This window comes from Tupaia chinensis, unplaced genomic scaffold, assembly GCF_000334495.1.
Source record: "Tupaia chinensis unplaced genomic scaffold, TupChi_1.0 Scaffold000272_1, whole genome shotgun sequence".
NCBI classification, from domain to species: Eukaryota; Metazoa; Chordata; class Mammalia; order Scandentia; family Tupaiidae; genus Tupaia; species Tupaia belangeri.
The window spans coordinates 2,194,587-2,211,925 of record NW_006159754.1 but is presented as its reverse complement, the minus strand read 5'-3'; the positions used below and the strand labels follow the sequence as shown (position 1 = coordinate 2,211,925).

The following is a 17,339-nucleotide window of genomic DNA, read 5'->3' as shown; positions in this document are numbered from 1 at the left end:
GCATTTATGCACTCTTCTTTGCCATGCAAACACTAAAATGCATGTCTCCCGAGTTACAGGCAAACCACTATATGAAGTCCAATCAGTAAAGACTAAAACCAAACTGATAGAAAGAGATGATAAAACAGTCAAAGGAAAAAAAATTTCCAATCGATACACCTAGGAAAGCCAGCCCAATGGACATTTCATTTTAACAACAATGATCCTCTTAGTCCAGCGACAGATGAATTCAAAGTCACCTATCTTCATTAAACATTATAGTCACAGAAAAGGCTTCACCAGGGCCAGCTCCGTGGCCTAGTGGCTAAGGGAGCCAGACCCCACATGACTGATTATAGTTCAAATTCCAGCCCCAGAGAAGTTGGAAATAACATGCCACCTGTGTGTTCGCGCATGCTCCAAACTCCAACAGGATGGAAAAATGGAGAAGGGATTGTGACACAATCATTCCCCGCTCAGGGGTGCTCCCTCCCTCTCCGTTTCTCTCTGACAGGTGCATGTGCCTTGTGGCAATTAAAAAAAAGGAAAGACTTCACCAGGGCTTACAGAATGAGAAAGAAGAAGATATGCTAGGAAGATAAAAGAGAAAAAGAAGAAATAGTCACTACCTCTTGGTTATCTTTGTTTTGGTTTGCCCAGAAAATCTTATGATAAAGCGTCTCCATTGAATTGCTGGAATCGGTGCGGTCAAAACAATGACGATCCAAGACTTCCAACGTGTGCAAGACCCGACTAATAGTCACCCCTAGACACAGAAATTAAACAAGCCGTTAGAGTCAAGTGAGGCCAAAACAGCACAGTACAAAGTCACCACTGTAAGAGGCAGAAGGAATTTTTAAAAATGATTCTCAGCATCTACTATTCACGAATTGTCAAGAAAATCAAGTTTGACATTCTAGGCTGCCAAAGTCTGAAAAGCATCAACTGAAGCGTGGCCTCAAAATTCACCAGGTGGCTCTGTCAAAAGCTCCCTTGTTCGCGGGAAGTAGATTACAAAACTCAGAAATGTGGCGTGAAGTTCAACATTCGAAAGCACTCACTCTTCTGTTGTATTCTGTACCTGCTGTTGACTCCTGGCACTTGTCAAAAGACCACCGAACTTCCACTGCACGGCCTCTTTGTTTTATCTGCTGTTCTACCTCATAAATCCTTGCCCGAACCTGAAAGATAATCGTTTCTAATTAACGTGTGCTTGGAAAGCCACGGCGGCTGTCTAAATCATGTCAGCCTCTTCCGCATGAATAGAGTATCCTATGGTGAACGACAGCCTCAACCGAACTGCAGGAAACGCGGTCTGTTGCCCTAGAAGTGCATTTATAAAATTCACAAGAAGTGATTGAATGCCAGTTTTCAATAATAAATGCTCATAAAAATAAATGCTTGCAACAACATTTTATAAGGGAAATTTTTTATAGGACACCATCTGGAAAGGTCAAAGTTCTAAAATATCCTATTTGAGCCATTCTGCTGTGTGCGAGAACAATGGCAATGTTTTATTAACTTAAGAAAACTGCTAAGTAAAAGGCAGGAATCTTTTCTAAATAATAGTCACATATAATCACATGTTCAAGCTACTGATATCTTTGAAACACATAACCTGGAACTAATAAGAACATATGACAATTACCAAATATCACAAACTCCTATGGGATTCAAGTCATAAATCGTAACTCCCACTATAATTACTGTCTGGGTGGCAGAATTCTGAGCAAGAACTGCCTTCAGCAAGAAGGGGTAAAGAGGATGACTATCTGCAGTCCAGAAGAGGCTAAATACTTTACCATGGGCACCCAGAGAATCAGGGAGCTGGGAGTGGTAGCCACATGTCTTTGCTAACAAACCATCAGTTTGGCCCCACATGCCCTGATGCCTCTCGAGAAGAAACACACCCACCAAACCAACTGCTCAGGATGTCTACCTGCTGATTGAACGCCGTGTTTCCGCCTGGCATGGGGAGGCTGGAGGGAGCCACCTGCAGCAGATCTAGGGGCGAGCCTGGGTTCGTGCTCTTATTCTCATTTGTGGAGTAATTCCACACCAAGGCACTTGGGCAACAGAGAGTGACAGTCTGAAAGAGAAGCAGGAAAAATCCAGACATGTAGAGGAAGTAGGCAAGTTCAGAACAGTTGAACGGCAGAAATGACATTGTATCGTGATTATGTTGGAGTTTCCTACCAGTGAGCTTCAGACATGAACGTCTTCGGACCAGCAGATGGCATAATGGTTACCTCGCTGGAATCCCATGTAGTTGACCACAATTCAAGTCCTAGATCTGGCGACTTAGGACTCATACCCGGCGTGTGTGCATGCATGCCCAAAATCTCAAGAGGAGAAGAGATTATGTCATGGCCATTCCCCCGAGGGGTGGTTTCTTGCTTTCTGTCTGTCTGTCTCTATCTGTCTCTCTGATGAGCACACACACACTATAGCCAAAATCTCTCTTAAAAAAAAGATTTTAAAAAAAGAACAACTTACCCCATTCTCAACTTTCTAAGAGGTGAGACAAAACTAAGAATGTTACTAATTTGGAAAGAAAGACATACAGCTATTGAGAAATTAATAACAATTGTAATTCATAAGCTAAAGTCCCAGCAAAGAAACCCCAGGGAACATCATAGAAATGCAGTAATTATCACTGAAAAACCATCTCTCGAAACTATTTTTTCATGCAGTTAAAAAAGATGAAATTAGAATTTGTCATCTCTAAGGAATTCTTCAAAAACAAACAAAAATTCACTCAAAGAATCAGGTCACAGTAGCTTTAAATGCTGGGCAAACAGTGAGCTTGGGTTGGGGTTGGCAAATGTTTCCTATAAAAAGCCGGAGAGCAAATGTTTTCGGTTTTGCAGGCCACCTACAGTTTCTGCCACACTTTTTTTTCCCAATAGCCCATTAAAGATGTAAAACCTATTCCTAGCTTGTGGGCTGGATTTGGGCCACAGACTGCACCTTGCCTAACCCTGCCCTAGACCCTGGTCAACATTTTCGCTCAACCGGCTTGCATGAAGTACTGTAACTGACCATCTTGCTAACCCCACATGCTAGGTAGTGCTATTTCCCAGTTTTACAGGGAGGAAATAGAAGCCATAGACGCAATCAGTAAGCAGCCCAGGTTGGATTCTAGCGCACGTGCTTGCAACACTCGGCTCCCCTGCTTCGTCCCAGATGTAGATGCAGTTGCCGTGTAAGTAAGCACCTTCCCTGAGCTGGTCACTGTCCTGGGAGGTGTCAGTTACCATAACCTTAACCCTATGAGGTCATGAAGAAAGAGCTGTCATCCTGTTCCACTCATCCGTGGGGAAACGGAGGCTCGAGGTTACTGTCACGAGCAGCGTACAAGGCTTACAATCGGGTCTGTAATGATTCGAAGGGAGGGGTCTTAACCAACCACTGTACTGCCAAGCAAGCTGTGCGAACTTAGAGAATGAATACTGTTCTTTTTTTCCAAAAAGGTGAAATTCAATATTAAAAACGTGAATCTGAGGCATAGGAGATATTCTTGTGGAAATCAAATGGCCGATGTCAAGAATGTCAAATCCCTGAACCCGCCAATACATGTGTCTTCACCGGCCCAACTCCCTTCCTCCTGCCTGTGAGGATGGTGGGTTCTTGGTTTCTGTCTATGACGGAGGTGTTCCCTACATTGCCAATTCCAAACCCTCCCATGTCCAGGGCAATGATCTATCAAACACTGCTCCCTTCAACTATTTTACCTTTAGCTTAAAAATATGTTCAAATCTGCCCACAGAAACAAGAGTCGTTCCCATAACCTTGTGGTTAAGGGAGCCAGACCTGCACGGCCAACCATGCCGTCAAGTCCTGGACCCAGCAGCTCAAAAAACACACCAGGTAGATGTGAGTGTGTGCCCCAAAATCCTGATGAAATGAAGAAATGGAGAAGGGATCACAGTATGACCATACCCCATTGGGGGGTGCTTGCTTGTTTGTGCACACTCGCTCACTCTCACTCTCTCGCTCTCTCTCATGCATGCTCTCGCTCTCTCTCTCTCTCTCTCTGTCTCTGTCTCTTTGAAGTGAGCACACACACTCTGGCAATATAAACAAACAAAAATTTAATCTCTGCTCACCCCACAGCCATCTCTACCTACTATTCATCCTCTTTTCTTCCCTTGGTAAATGTGTTTCTGAAAACAACAGTTTGGACTCTTTCTCCTCATCCTTCCCTATTCCCCAACCCACCTTAATCTGGCCTCCCACCTACCATTCAGCTAAAACAGTCCTGGGATCATCGATGACCGCCATAACATCACGACGTCAACCATCTTCCTGCCCGACCTCCCTGATACACTGGGCACTGCCCGCTGTGAATTTCTTTCTGAAACTTTCCACGGGACCCAGTTTAGCACAGTGAGTGTGGAGCCAGATTACTCGGGTTTGAATTCCAGCATCGCCACACATGGGCTCTGTGACCTATGCCACCACTTTTATCGTTGGTGTTACAGGAATAATAGTAGTTCCCATCTCATAGGCTGGTGCCTCATCGTCTTGTTTCTATAGCAATTTTTGCTTCCTGCTAGTCTCTCTCTGGTGTGGCCAACCTTCCTGGTCATTGCCCTGTGGATTTGCTCTTAGCTCATTCCTGTTTTGTTTTGAGATTTTTGCCATAAGGCACATGTACTCACCAGAGAAAGAGACAGAGAGAGAGAGAGAGAGAGGGAAAATGAGAAATCACCTCCCAGGGAGGATGGCTACGCTGTAATCCCTTCTCCTCTATTCTCCTCTCAGGATTTTAGGCATGCACGTACATGCACCTGGCATGATTTTCACACTGCTGAGTCCACAACTTAAACCATGGTCAGCCACATGGGGGTCCAGTGCCTTAAACACCATGCCACCTATGGGCCCCTCAGCCCACTTCTGAATCCCTCACATCTCTGGCCCACAGATCTGTTCTCACCAGAAACTCTCCAGGCAATCTCAACTTCTCTGGAATTTTTTAAAAATAATTATTTAACTTTATTTATTTACTTATTTTAATCTGACCAGGGAGAGACAGAGTGAGAGAGAAAGAAAGAGAGAAAGCAAGTCGCCAGGTCCAGGACTTGAACTGCGGTCAGCCACGTGGGAGTCCAGCACCCTGAACCACCATGCTACCTGCAGGCTCCACCTCCTCTAGAATTTCTGTCCAGTGACAAGGATTTGGATTATTCTCAACTGGCCAATTGTCTACCCTGACATTTAGAATCAGATGTGCAACAAACTCTTAAAAGTATCCACTTGAAAAACCTAAAGGACAAAATGAACTCATGGAAACACTCCCAAACTGATCTATTTGCCTTGCTTCTCCCTCTCGTACCTTCCCACGACCACAAATCTCCTCTCTACTTTCACTGGAACAATCTAACTAAACTATACAACTAAACAGACCCCTGTGGAAAACCACGTGACGACAACCCAATCACGCAGCCACCAGGACTCTCCCGCACCCTGCCCCCAGACTCGACCCCTTATGCTCCGTTAATACCAACCCGAGCACAAGACGACCGAGCAGCCTCATTCCTCATGCTGCTCCCTCTGCCAGAAACAGCCTTATCACCTCTTCTAACTCGTTTGTTTTGTTGTTATTGTTTTTCATTTTCCCTAATTAAAAAGCTTCCTTCAGAAAGCCTTTTCAGCTGCCTTGGCCTCCTGAGCCTCTGGCCGCCAGCGTCATATTACACGGAAACCGTTCATGGAGGACGCTGTCTCCGACTGCATGTAAGTGCTACCACAGTGGAGACCATGTCTTTGGAGCCAGCCCTATTCCAAAGTCCCTTAGTAAAGAGCAGGACGTATTAAACGCTCAAGAGGGACCAGTAGATGGAGTAATGGTTATGTCGCTGGACTCCCACATAGTTGACCATGGTTTGAGTCCTAGATCGGGTGGCTTAAAGCTCATACCAGGTGCGTGTGCACGCACGCCCAAATTCTCAAGAGGAGAATGAAGAAGGGATTGCGGCATGGTCATCCTCCATGGGGGGGTGATTTCTTGCTTTCTGTCTCTCTGGCGAGGGCACACACTCCATAGCAAAAACCTCTCTTTAAAAAAAAAAAAAAATCAAGAAATGTGAGCTGAACACTAAACAGCGAGCCTCTTCAGGGCAAGACTAAGCCTCATTCCTGATGGCATCACCCTGGCAACCAGCAACCAGCATATCTCTGGGTGTTCAACCACCGCCTTGCCACAATGCTTGGCAGACAAACACAGCCTGACCGCTGATTCAGATCTGGATGTGAACTAGGAAGACAGAATGCTGTCCTTCCAGAAGAACAATGAGACAGCCAACACACTGCGAGGCTCTCTGGAGGACTTTCCACTGAACTGCTGAGTGAGCCTAGTGAAGGACAACTAGTCACTTTCTTCTAGACAGATGAGACATATCCTCCCCCAGTGTGAGCCAACACAGAGAAATAAAAACGTGTTAAAATGTAGGTGTATTAATTATTTGGATGAGAAAAAGCCTAGAGCTTTGAAAATTAAACTAGAAAGTTGGAAATGTTATTCCCAATTGAACTGTTTCCGACACTGAAGCTTTGTTTTGCCTGTGTGTGTGTGTATGTGTGTGTGTGTGTGTAATTGCTAAAGGGCAATCCACATGCTGGCCAGAGACAGAACCCCCTCAATGGGGTACGGTCACAGCACAATCCCTTCTCCTCCACCTCTCCCACCTGTCAGCACCCTGGGCACACATGCACATGTATCTGGAATGCCACGTAAGCCACCAGAGCTAGGATTCGAACTGCAGTTGGCCATGTGAGATCTGGCTCCCTTTAACCACTAGGCTGTGGGGCCAGCCCTCCCACACTGAATTTCAACATGAAATCACAAGGGCCAACAACTTACCTGCAACATACAACTAAGACCATAAACCAGGGGACCATGCTGTGCGCAGGAAAGGAAATCTGAGAAGGCCAGCTGCACGGGACTCATGCCGGGGCCAGGAGGGCCAGGGCTGGGGGCCCCGATGCTTGAGTTGTTTGGTCCTATCATCATGTGGGGTGAGTGGGCAGCAAGGAGGTTGGGGCTGTCACTCAGCAGCAAGGAAAGACGCCGGGCACAGAAGTAGGCAAGACGGCGAGACAGGTAGGCCGACTGGACGAACTCATCTGAGTACTGGGGGGGAGGAAGACGCCGGACGTCAGTCATGTCTTACACATAGTGGCTCAATAACTGTTTTAACACAGCATTTTTCCCATTGAAAAAAAGGAAATAAACCTTCAAGATATAGATCAGAGCCATGCAGTAAAAATGTAATGGAAACCACATATGTAATTTTAAGTTTTCTAACAGCCATTAAATAAATAAACAAATAAATACATAAACAAGTAAAAAGAAGAATGTCATTTTTCCTAATATATCAAATATGCTATCATTTCAACATTTAATCAAGATAAGAATATTAACACCATACACTCTTTTTTTTTTTTATACCAAGTCTGAAACCTGGTGTGCTAAAATGCTTAGAACACACTTGGAGCACACATATCAAGTCATACTGGTCACATTTCAAGAGCCCAATCGCCACCCCTGGCTAGAGGCTATTGCAATAGGCTGTGTTGGTACAGATTGTCTCAGGGAGGACACACGGAACCCAAGCATGGCGAGAGAGCGAGAACTGCTGCTCACGGGATATGCTTTCACAATGTCTGCGTTATCAAACAGACCACCTGGCCAATATATATATATTTTTTTAAATAATCAAATAACCTGAAGTTTAATAGACCTTAGACTGGTCATCAAAAGAAGTGTCCTACCCCCCCGGGGCTCAAAGAATCGAAAAAAACAATGTCAAAGATCTTCTGTATTCTTAAAAAGAGATCATTTGTCTTATGTTTATGGAAATCTGTTACCACGGGAAGAGAGTACTTAAAGAACTCTTTGCTTAACTCCGTGACAGGAAAAAAGCTAGGTGGGGGAGATCATTTTATAAGTGCATGTGGGTAAAAACTATGAACATGATTAATGCCAAGGATGACCAAGACTTACTAGAAGCCACTTCTCACTTCAGATGTTGTAGCATCAAAGATCTACTTCCCTTCCATTTCAATAGGAAATGTTTTTCTTTGGCCACCTCTAATTACCTAATCGCTCTTGCCAGACTTACTTCTTACCCACAGAATCACCGGGCTCCAGTTCACAAATACTGTACCTGCAGCATTAGTGGAAGCAAGAGTTTAAGAAGGTCGTCATCCACTGGTCTGATCTTTTCTAAGACATCCAGGATCCACGTCAAATATTCATGTTTTTCTAGCATTCCTTCCTTAAATGGACAACATAAAAATGACCCTGTTAATGTTAAACAAAAACCAACTAAAATGTTTAAAGGGTAATATTCTTGTGCGTGAGTATAATTTTACTCTTATTGTTTCTGTTGTTGTAGTTAAACATGGTCTCATTGACAGTAATCCAAAGTCTAAACAATCCACAATCTCCTTATTGGGAGTCGGGTAGGGGCTGTATATTTGGCCTGGGGCTATACTGTTATGTTTGGATAAGCCACTTCATTCCTAGTTGAAAACAATTAATTCGGATGAGAAAGAAAATTCAGAAGCTGTCATACTCCCAAGGTATGTCAAGCCCCTGGCTACACTTAAGGGGAATGTGAATGCTTCCTCATGAGAGGAAAGTTGGCTAGTGGTGATCATTATAAAGAAGGGAAGGCCCCCCGCTCAGACCATCATCTCAGAGAGCCAGCAGGTGGTCCAGGGTTTAAGGTGTTGGCTCCCTCATTGCTAACAGTGAGGTTCAAGTCCTGGATCCAGCAACCTGAGAAACACGCCAGGTATGTGTGCACACGTGCCCCAAGTCCCAAGAGGACAGAGAAGGGGCTGTGGTGCACCCCATAGGGGGTGATTCCTTACTCCCTCCCAACTCATCTGCTATGCCAAGTACACCCATCCCATCCATGGCAAAAAGCTTTAAAAAAAAAAAAAAACAGACCCAATGACTCCTAAATAGCTTTCTTTATTGTCCTAACATGATTTTTTTTCTTTGACAGAGAGAGAGATTTTTGCTATACGGTGTGTGTACTTGCCGAAGAGACAGAAAGAGAAACAGAAAGCAAGAAATCACCCCCCAGGGGGGATGGATACGCCACAATCCCTTCTCCTCCATTCTTCTCTTGGGATTTTGGGCACATGTGCACATGCACCCGGCATCAGTTTTAAGCCACCAGATCTAGGACTCAAACTACGGTCAACTATGTGGGAGTCTAGTGATGTAACCATTCTGCCAACTGCTAAACCTCTAAGATGAGTTTTTATAGGTACTATAACCTACCTATGAAATATACCCTTAAAATCAATATAACTTTGTCTTAAAGAAATGAAAGGAATTCATGATTTTAAGAAATGTATATTCTAATACAATTACACTAAAAAACAGCAACACTCCCACAATTTTCCAAAATACCTTTTTTCTTTTTAAATCTTCCAGAGGGTGCAGGTATTAGCCAGAGGGCGTGAGAGACAGGGAAAGTGAGAAAGCACCCCATGGGGCATGGTCACACTGTAATCCCTTCTTCGTTCCCTCCTTTCAGGATTTTGGGCACACCTAGCATGTTTTGCAACCTTGTCCAGGATTTGAACTGCACAGTCAGCCACATGCGATCTAGCTGCCTTCATCACCACGTCACTGGCTAGCCCAAGACCACCAATCTTGATATAAGCACTGTAAATACATTTTGCCCATTGCCTTCATATACGTACATACAAATATTCTTCTATGACATTCTATAAATACAAGTGTTTAATGTCATATCATAATTTGTTTTTATTTTATATTCTTGGAGAGATTTTTGCTACAGGACATGCACATTTGCTGGAGAAACAGAAAGCAAGAAATCACCCCCCAGAGGGGATGGTCATGCCACAAACCCTTCTTCATTCTCCTCTTGGGATTTGGAGCATGCACACACACACACGGCATGAATTTTAAGCCACCGGGTCCGGGACTCGAACCACAGTCAACTATGTGGGAGTCCAGCGATGTAACCATTACACCATCTGCTGGTCTCTGTCATGTCATAATTTTATATTATATATCACAGAATGAAAGAATATTCAAGATAGAAATTTAAAATTTTTTTTTAAAGATTCACTTTAATCATCATTCTAATAACGAAGCCAATAGTCACTATGAAATCCCATTTTGTCCCTAAAAAGTTTTATGTGTCATCAATGGGCAACTATGATGATTACCAAGAATTCTGTGAAAATATTCTACTGCTAACTTCCAGTTGCAGTATTTGAAAGATTACACTGACATTACATGATACAGAAGTATTTTTTTTTTAAGGTTTTTGCCATAGTGTGCACATACTCACTGGAGAGGAGAGAGACAATGAGAGGGAAAGTGGGAAATCATTCCCCGGGACCGGGGGTGGCCACACTGCCATCCCTTCTTCATTCTCCTCCTGGGATTCTGGGCATGCATATACACGTGCCTGGCATGATTTTCAAGGCAACAGGTCTGGGACTTGGACCATGGTCAGTCATACGGGAGTCCTGCGCCTTAGCCATTACACCACCTGCTGGTTCCCAAGGTATTTTCTTTTTGCTAATTTCCAGTTTCCAAAATAGATTCCAAAAGTGCTAAAAAACTGAATTACAAAAAATTTTGCAATTTAAAATTTTAATAAACTTCATATTGAGCAAAAGATATGTATAATTTTTACCTGACAATTTAAAATAATTAAAATACTTTTTAAAGAAGATAAATGACGGGGGACCAGCAGATAGTGTAATGGCTATGTCGCTGGACTCCCACGTAGCCGACCATGGTTCGAGGCCAGGAACCGGTGGCTTAAACTCACGTTGGGCGCGTGTGCGTGCGTGCCTAAAATCCCAAGAGGAGAATGGAGGAGAAGGGATTGTGGCATGGCCATCAATGGTGATTTCTCGCTTTCTATCTGTGCAAAGCGCGGGGCCCAAAAAAAAAACCCCCCCCCCCCCCCAAAAAAAAAAAAAAAAAAAAAAGAAAAATGACATAGAATTTTGCATACTGATATGAGAGTCAGTGAGCGTAAGTTAAGAAAACAAACATAACAGAATCTTTACAAACGTAACAGTCTCTGCTCCACCTGCTTTTCTTAGATGAGCCCTGGCCCTTGTTTCTGCACATGGATATCTTCGTGTGTATGTACAAGGGTATGATTTACATTTCAGAATGAGGCAAAATAAAACAGAACAAACTTTTAAAATTTAACATCAGTTTCAATTATTTTCACTGCTTCAGGATTGAATTGCTTTCTATAAGAGATATTGACTTCAATGCTGTTACTATATAAAGCGATTCTTCCAAAACTATTAAGCATGCTGAGACACACTTTGTCCAAGGTGCAGACTAAATCCTTATGCATGCCCAAAAATCCCAGGAGGAGAATGGAGGAGACAGGACTGTGGTGTGGCCATCCTCCCTGGGTGGTGATGTCTCGCTCTTTGTCTCTGTTTCTCTGTCTCTCCAGCAAACACGCCAGCCCTATAGCAAAATTCTTTCTTTAAAAAAAAATTTAAAAACAAACAAAAAAAGAACAATGTTACCTCCTAAAAAGACTGTTTGTTCCCACTTTAAAAAAGTCACTGGGACCAGCAGTTAGCGTAATGGCTATGTCACTGGACTCCCACGTAGTCGACCGCGGTTCGCATCCCGGACCCAGTGGCTTAAAACTCACGCTGGTCGTGTGTCTATGCGTGCCCAGGATCCCGAGAGGAGAATGGAGGAGAAGGAACTACAGCGTGGCCATCCCCCATGGGGGGTGATTTCTTGTTTTCTGTCTCTCTGTCTGTCTCTGTCTGTCTGGCAAGCGCACGCACCCTATAGCGAAAACTTCTCCAAAAAAAAAAGTCACTGACCACCTAAAATGATAACTAAGGTTTTAAAGAGGAAAATTAGAAACCACACACCCCTTCCCTATCTGATTAAGACACCAGGCAATGAAAGTCTGGCAGGTAATAGGACTTCAACTGAATATGCCTCTTCTTCCACCTTTGCAAGAGTAAGGCAAGTATCAGCACCAGCGCCCTCTTCTGGTCATTACTGTTTATAAGAGATTGGAAGAGTTCAGTCCTCACCCTCACCCTCCCTTCACCTCTGTTGCATTTTAGACTGGAGCTAAACCTAATTAACATGACCTTTTTCTGGGATAGCTCAGTTCTTAAAAAGGTCTAAGAGATAGGAAGCATTGCCACAAAGGTGTTTTGTACACAGGTACTCCTCACTTAATGAGCAAGATCCATTCCCACAAGGTCGTTGAGCCAACTGGTCAATAAGCAAGAAGCTCAAAGGCAGATGTCTTGCAGAGTGTGGTAAGGCCATAAGATGTTTTTCAACAGATATAATGTGACACCACACTAAAGTAATGTAATTTTATCCTACAAAAAGCACACATTAGATGAGTGCAAGAAAGTGACAAGACACATCACAACACAATAATATAAATCCACCATAATAATTTTTATTCATTCTGAATACTACCATGGGTGTAGTGTACAGTAAAGTACAAACTTATAAACGAAGTGATTAATGGCACGCAAAGAACTGACATTGGGGCCAACAAGTGGCATGGTGATTAAGGTGCTAAATTCCCACATAGCTAACCATGGTTTGAGTCCTGGATCTGGCAGCTTGAAAATCCTTTTTTTTTTTTTTTTTTTGGTCATAGGACACATGTGCATGCATGCCCAAAATCCCAAGAGAATGGAAGAGAAGGGATTTTGGAATGACCTTCCCCTCTAGGGAGTGATCTCTCACTTTCCCTCTCTTTCTTGTCTGCCACAAACACACATGCCCTACGGCAAAGAAGAAAAAAAAAGGCTGATACTCGTGATGACCTGTGTTCGGTATGTACAGTATGTATAAGCCACCATCATGTCAGGGCTCAGGTGCTGCCTTGTACGTAATTCAACGTGAGAAATGTCAGATTGCTTCGAGCATACTGATTAATACAAAGATACAATTTAATCTGTACAAAACTGAATTATAAGAAATTTGCTCCCTTAAAAGCATGTTACATGTGGGGCCAGCAGGTGGCACAGTGGTTAAAGGCTGGACTCCCACATAGCCAACCGTGGTTCAAATACTATATTTGGTGGCTTGAAAATCACTCTGGAGGCATGTGTGTGCTTGCTCAAAATCCCAAGAAGAGAATGGAGAAGAGATTGAGGCATAGCCATCCCCTCAGAGGGTGATTTCTCACTTTCTCTCTGTCTCTCTCTAGCGAGCCTATACACCCTATGGCAACAATATAAAATTAATTAATTAATTTAATTTTTAAAAAGCACATTATATGTCCTCGCATGTCTTGGGAGGCTTACTTGGAACATGTGAAAGGCTAGCTTTTCGTTGTACTCCCATTGCTTCATTGCTTGCTCCACTTCTGGTGGCACAGGGACAGGGCCATCACCTGCGCTGGAGGCCATGTGGTAAAAGTCAGAAATCTTGGCCAACTGTTCTCGAAGGTATCTGGTAGATATCTGTGTCCACTCTGCATTTAAAAAAAAAAAAAATCTGAATTAATTTTCTCTCCCACTCTGATTTTCTCAAGGAGGGATGTACTTATAAAACAGACATATTCTGCAGAACTGGTTTTGGCGTGAGTAAGCAATGTTCGGGCAGGCGAGCCTGCCCAAAGCCGCCACGTGAAGCATGTGAGTGTAAGATGGAGCTCTCAGGAGACACAGGCAGCTCTACTGAGTACATCTGTGGCCCTTCACCCAGGAGAAGGAGAGTTCACACTCGAATTAGGCCCATCTGGTGATCCTCCACGGGAAACAGCAGTCAGTACACCAAAATATCAAGGGCACAGCGGGAAACAGGACCGAGGCAGACAGCACATGAAGAAATCTCAATTACATTCCCAAAAAATCCAAAATAGCCCACATGCAGCTCTGTCAGCTCCAGCGTCCACAGGCTCCACGTTGGGTTTCGAACATGCCCAACTCAGACCTGCTCTGCCTCTTTCCGACCTGCCGGAGGACAGACATTCACCACAGTCTGACCTGCACTGCACTGGGCGGGCCAGGGACATGGGCAGGCTGCCTTCCCAGACAACACCTGGACCTCCACCCAGCCTCCTCTGCTTAACCAACACTAGCTGCCTCCAAACTCAGGGTGAAACCGGAGAGGCCCACTCAAGGTAGGAAAGACTAAAAAGAAAATGGAAAAGGTAACAGCAAAAAAACAAAAAAGAAAAAAAAAAAGTTACTAAAATTATTCAAGAATGTCTGCCAGAGGGGCACAAATTAAATCAGTGTGTTGCCTCTGGCAACCATGAGGGATGTGATGCCAACTTTAGCCCATTCTGTGGATAAAAATGTAATAATTGCGTGCTCACAGCCAAATTTTCCCAAGCATTAGTAAAACAGCATTTCAGAAGAAACCATCCTACTAAGACATGACCACACAATACCGTTGGCCCATCATTTGGCAAGAGGTTCTCGCACATTCTATTCCAACAAGTAGAAGCCACACAGCTGTGAGCAATTCAGTGCTTTGGTTTACATTTTTTGAGTACGCTTAAAACGATCTGACAATAGAACCCAGAGATTCCCAATGTTAAGTTTTGGTCTAAACCACTTATTCTAACTCTCTTATTTAAAATTAAAATCAAATGCATACCAAAGTTGTTTAACATCAGTAATAAGCCAGAGCAAAAAGATGAAGAGGCACGAGGTTGACATGCTGCTCTTAGTTCAATACTTTTCCAGAAGTATTGATAACAGATACTGTCATTAACGTTAACCCATTAGCATTAAAAACCGTAAACGGTCAGTATCATGTTCTTGTGCCCCCGTGAGGGACTAAGAGTCTCATGACACTCACTTGTTCAACAAAACAAAATACCAGTCATCAGATGAGACAAGTTTAGCTTAGTTATAAAAAGCGAAAACAAAAATAACGAGGCTCCAACTCCTAGCTTTTGTATGCCAAGCCTTGCTATTAACTTGCTCTTGGTATGCTACTATTCTCAATAGCCCCACAGAATATTTTAGCCTCGAGGGCTAAAAATAACACACATTCACATACCGCTACTTTATCTTGGGTATATCTTCTTTTACAGATTGGGATCTTTGAGAGAGATTTTTGGTATAGGACGTGTGCACTCGCTGGAAGTTCAGAGAAAGACAGAGAGACAGAAAGACAGAGAGACAGAAAGACAGAGAGACAGAAAGCAAGAAATCACCCCCAGGGGGATGGCCACGCCACAATCCCTTCTCCTCCATTCTTCTCTCGGGATCTTGGGTATGCACGCACACGTGCCTGGCGTGACTTTAAGCCACCGGGTCTGGGACTCGAACCACGGTCAGTTACATGGGAGTCCAGCAACATTAACCATTATGCCAACTGCTGGTCCCTACAGATTGGCTTTAAAAAATATAGAAGAGTATAAATAAATAAATAAATAAATAAATAAATAAATATAAAAATAAAAATATATAGAAGAGTACAATGTCCATTATAGAAAACTTATAATGTAGCTGTGAAAACAAAAGAAGGATCCAATGTAATCCCCTCACCCACAATCATGAAATAATTTAATAGGCATCTTTTTTCTTTAGAGTATGCACGAATGTTTTCACAAATATATGCATTTTTTAATTGATAAATTTACTATTCTATGACCTGAATGCCTTTTGAGAATCCATAAATGTAGGCCTCTTAGCATTGTGCTTTCAGCTGTGTTTAAGTGACATTAAGTTGTCATATCAATCAAACTGATTTAAAGGTCTAAGAAATAAGATAGTCTAGAGTGGATTAGTATAAAACAATTAAAATAGATGTAAAAATTTCCTTTGAAACTAAAAACAGAAAAATAACACATGGCTACTAAGACTGTACTCTTCAATAATGTGAAGGAATACAGTACCAACACTCCTCTCAGGTTTCGGGAACCCCAATAAAAGGGGAGTCCTAGGAATGGTGGCGAGATGGCCCCTCTGAACCCGGGCACTGCTTCTCAGGCCTGAGTGCTCAAAACAATCACAAGGGCAGCTTTTCACAAATATAGGCCCTTAGGCCCCACCCATCAAATTTTTATTTAATTGATATGAAGCAGGGACTCAGTTTCAGGTGATAAAAAGAAAAAAAGACTGGAATTTTTTTTTTGAGAAGTTTTTATTATAGGGCACGTGTGCTCACCAGAAAGAAACAGAGAGACAGAAAGTGAGAAATCACCCCCCAGGGGGGATGGCCACACCACAATCCCTTCTCCTCCATTCTCCTCTCGGGATCTTGGGCACACACACACACACACACCCGGAGTGAGTTTTAAGCCACCAGGTCTGGGACTTGAACCGTGGTCAAGTACATGGGAGTCCAGCAACATAGCAATTATGCCAACTGCTGGTCCTGGAAAGCAAGAATGGATAAAGATTAAAGTAAAAATGGGGAGGGAAAGATAGGTTCGCACGTGAAAAATACATAAAGAGTAGCCAAGGAGGCTCTCTGAAAATAGAGTAGTTCTAAATTCAAGCAACTCAGAGACCCTGGCCACATTGGTAGTTCACTGACAGCAAGGTCCAAGGAGTCAGATTATTGAAACTTTATGAGCACGAATGCTACTGAGAGCAGTGTCAGGGGTCACGATGGAAAACAATGGCAGGGTTTGGGGCCATGCTCTCCCTAGCATGGGAAGAATCCCAGAGCCCCGACTCCTTCTCTATTAATGCCTAACCGTAAGAAGAGAAGGCTCACCTAGAAGAGGTCTCAAAGCTCATGCCATCCACCCTATCATTTTAGAGCACAGAGACTGCAGAAGGGCTCAAGGCTGCACAACTGAGTCAGTACTGCACTAACAGGTGTGGAATGCCCAACCCTCAGACCTAAACACAAGTGAACTAGTAAGCACACAGTGGGTGGCAGGAAAGATGGCCCACATTACGTAAAAGAAGACCCTTCCTGGGGCCAGCAGGTGGCATAGTACTTCGGGCACTGGACTCCCACATGGCCGACCAGTTTCAAGTCATGGACCCCATGGCCTGAAAATCATACCAGGAGCATATACATGAGTACCCCAAATCCAGAGAGAATGGAGGAGATGGGATTGCAGCGTGGCCATCCTCCCTGAGATGTGATTTCTCACTTTCCTTCTCTCTGTCTCTTCAGGTGAGCAAACATGCCCTATGGCAAAAACCTAAAGAGAAAAACAAAGGACTCGTCCATGCCTAAAATAGTAGTATTAATAAAGGAATTGGGAGATCAGCAGAAGGCTCTGGACTCTCACAAGGCTGATCACAGTCTGAGTACCAAACCTGGAGACTTTCTTTCTCATCCTCCCCCCCATCTCTCTCTCTCTCTCTCTCTCTCTCTCTCTCTCTCTCTCTCTCTACGGCGCATGTGC

The 17,339-nt window shown here is 43.5% G+C and overlaps 1 protein-coding gene across 1 annotated transcript in view; it reads right to left on the bottom strand.

The window, feature by feature from the left end:
- Positions 1-17,339, bottom strand: part of MED12L (mediator complex subunit 12L) — a 393,053-nt gene that overhangs the window by 304,257 nt on the left and 71,457 nt on the right. The window contains exons 5-10 of the mRNA XM_027772371.1: positions 13,315-13,484; positions 8,151-8,261; positions 6,845-7,114; positions 1,919-2,068; positions 1,061-1,160; positions 609-745 (exon numbers count right to left, since the gene is read on the bottom strand). Coding sequence (XP_027628172.1) covers positions 609-745; positions 1,061-1,160; positions 1,919-2,068; positions 6,845-7,114; positions 8,151-8,261; positions 13,315-13,484 — 938 coding nt within the window. The remainder of the gene's footprint in view (positions 1-608; positions 746-1,060; positions 1,161-1,918; positions 2,069-6,844; positions 7,115-8,150; positions 8,262-13,314; positions 13,485-17,339) is intronic.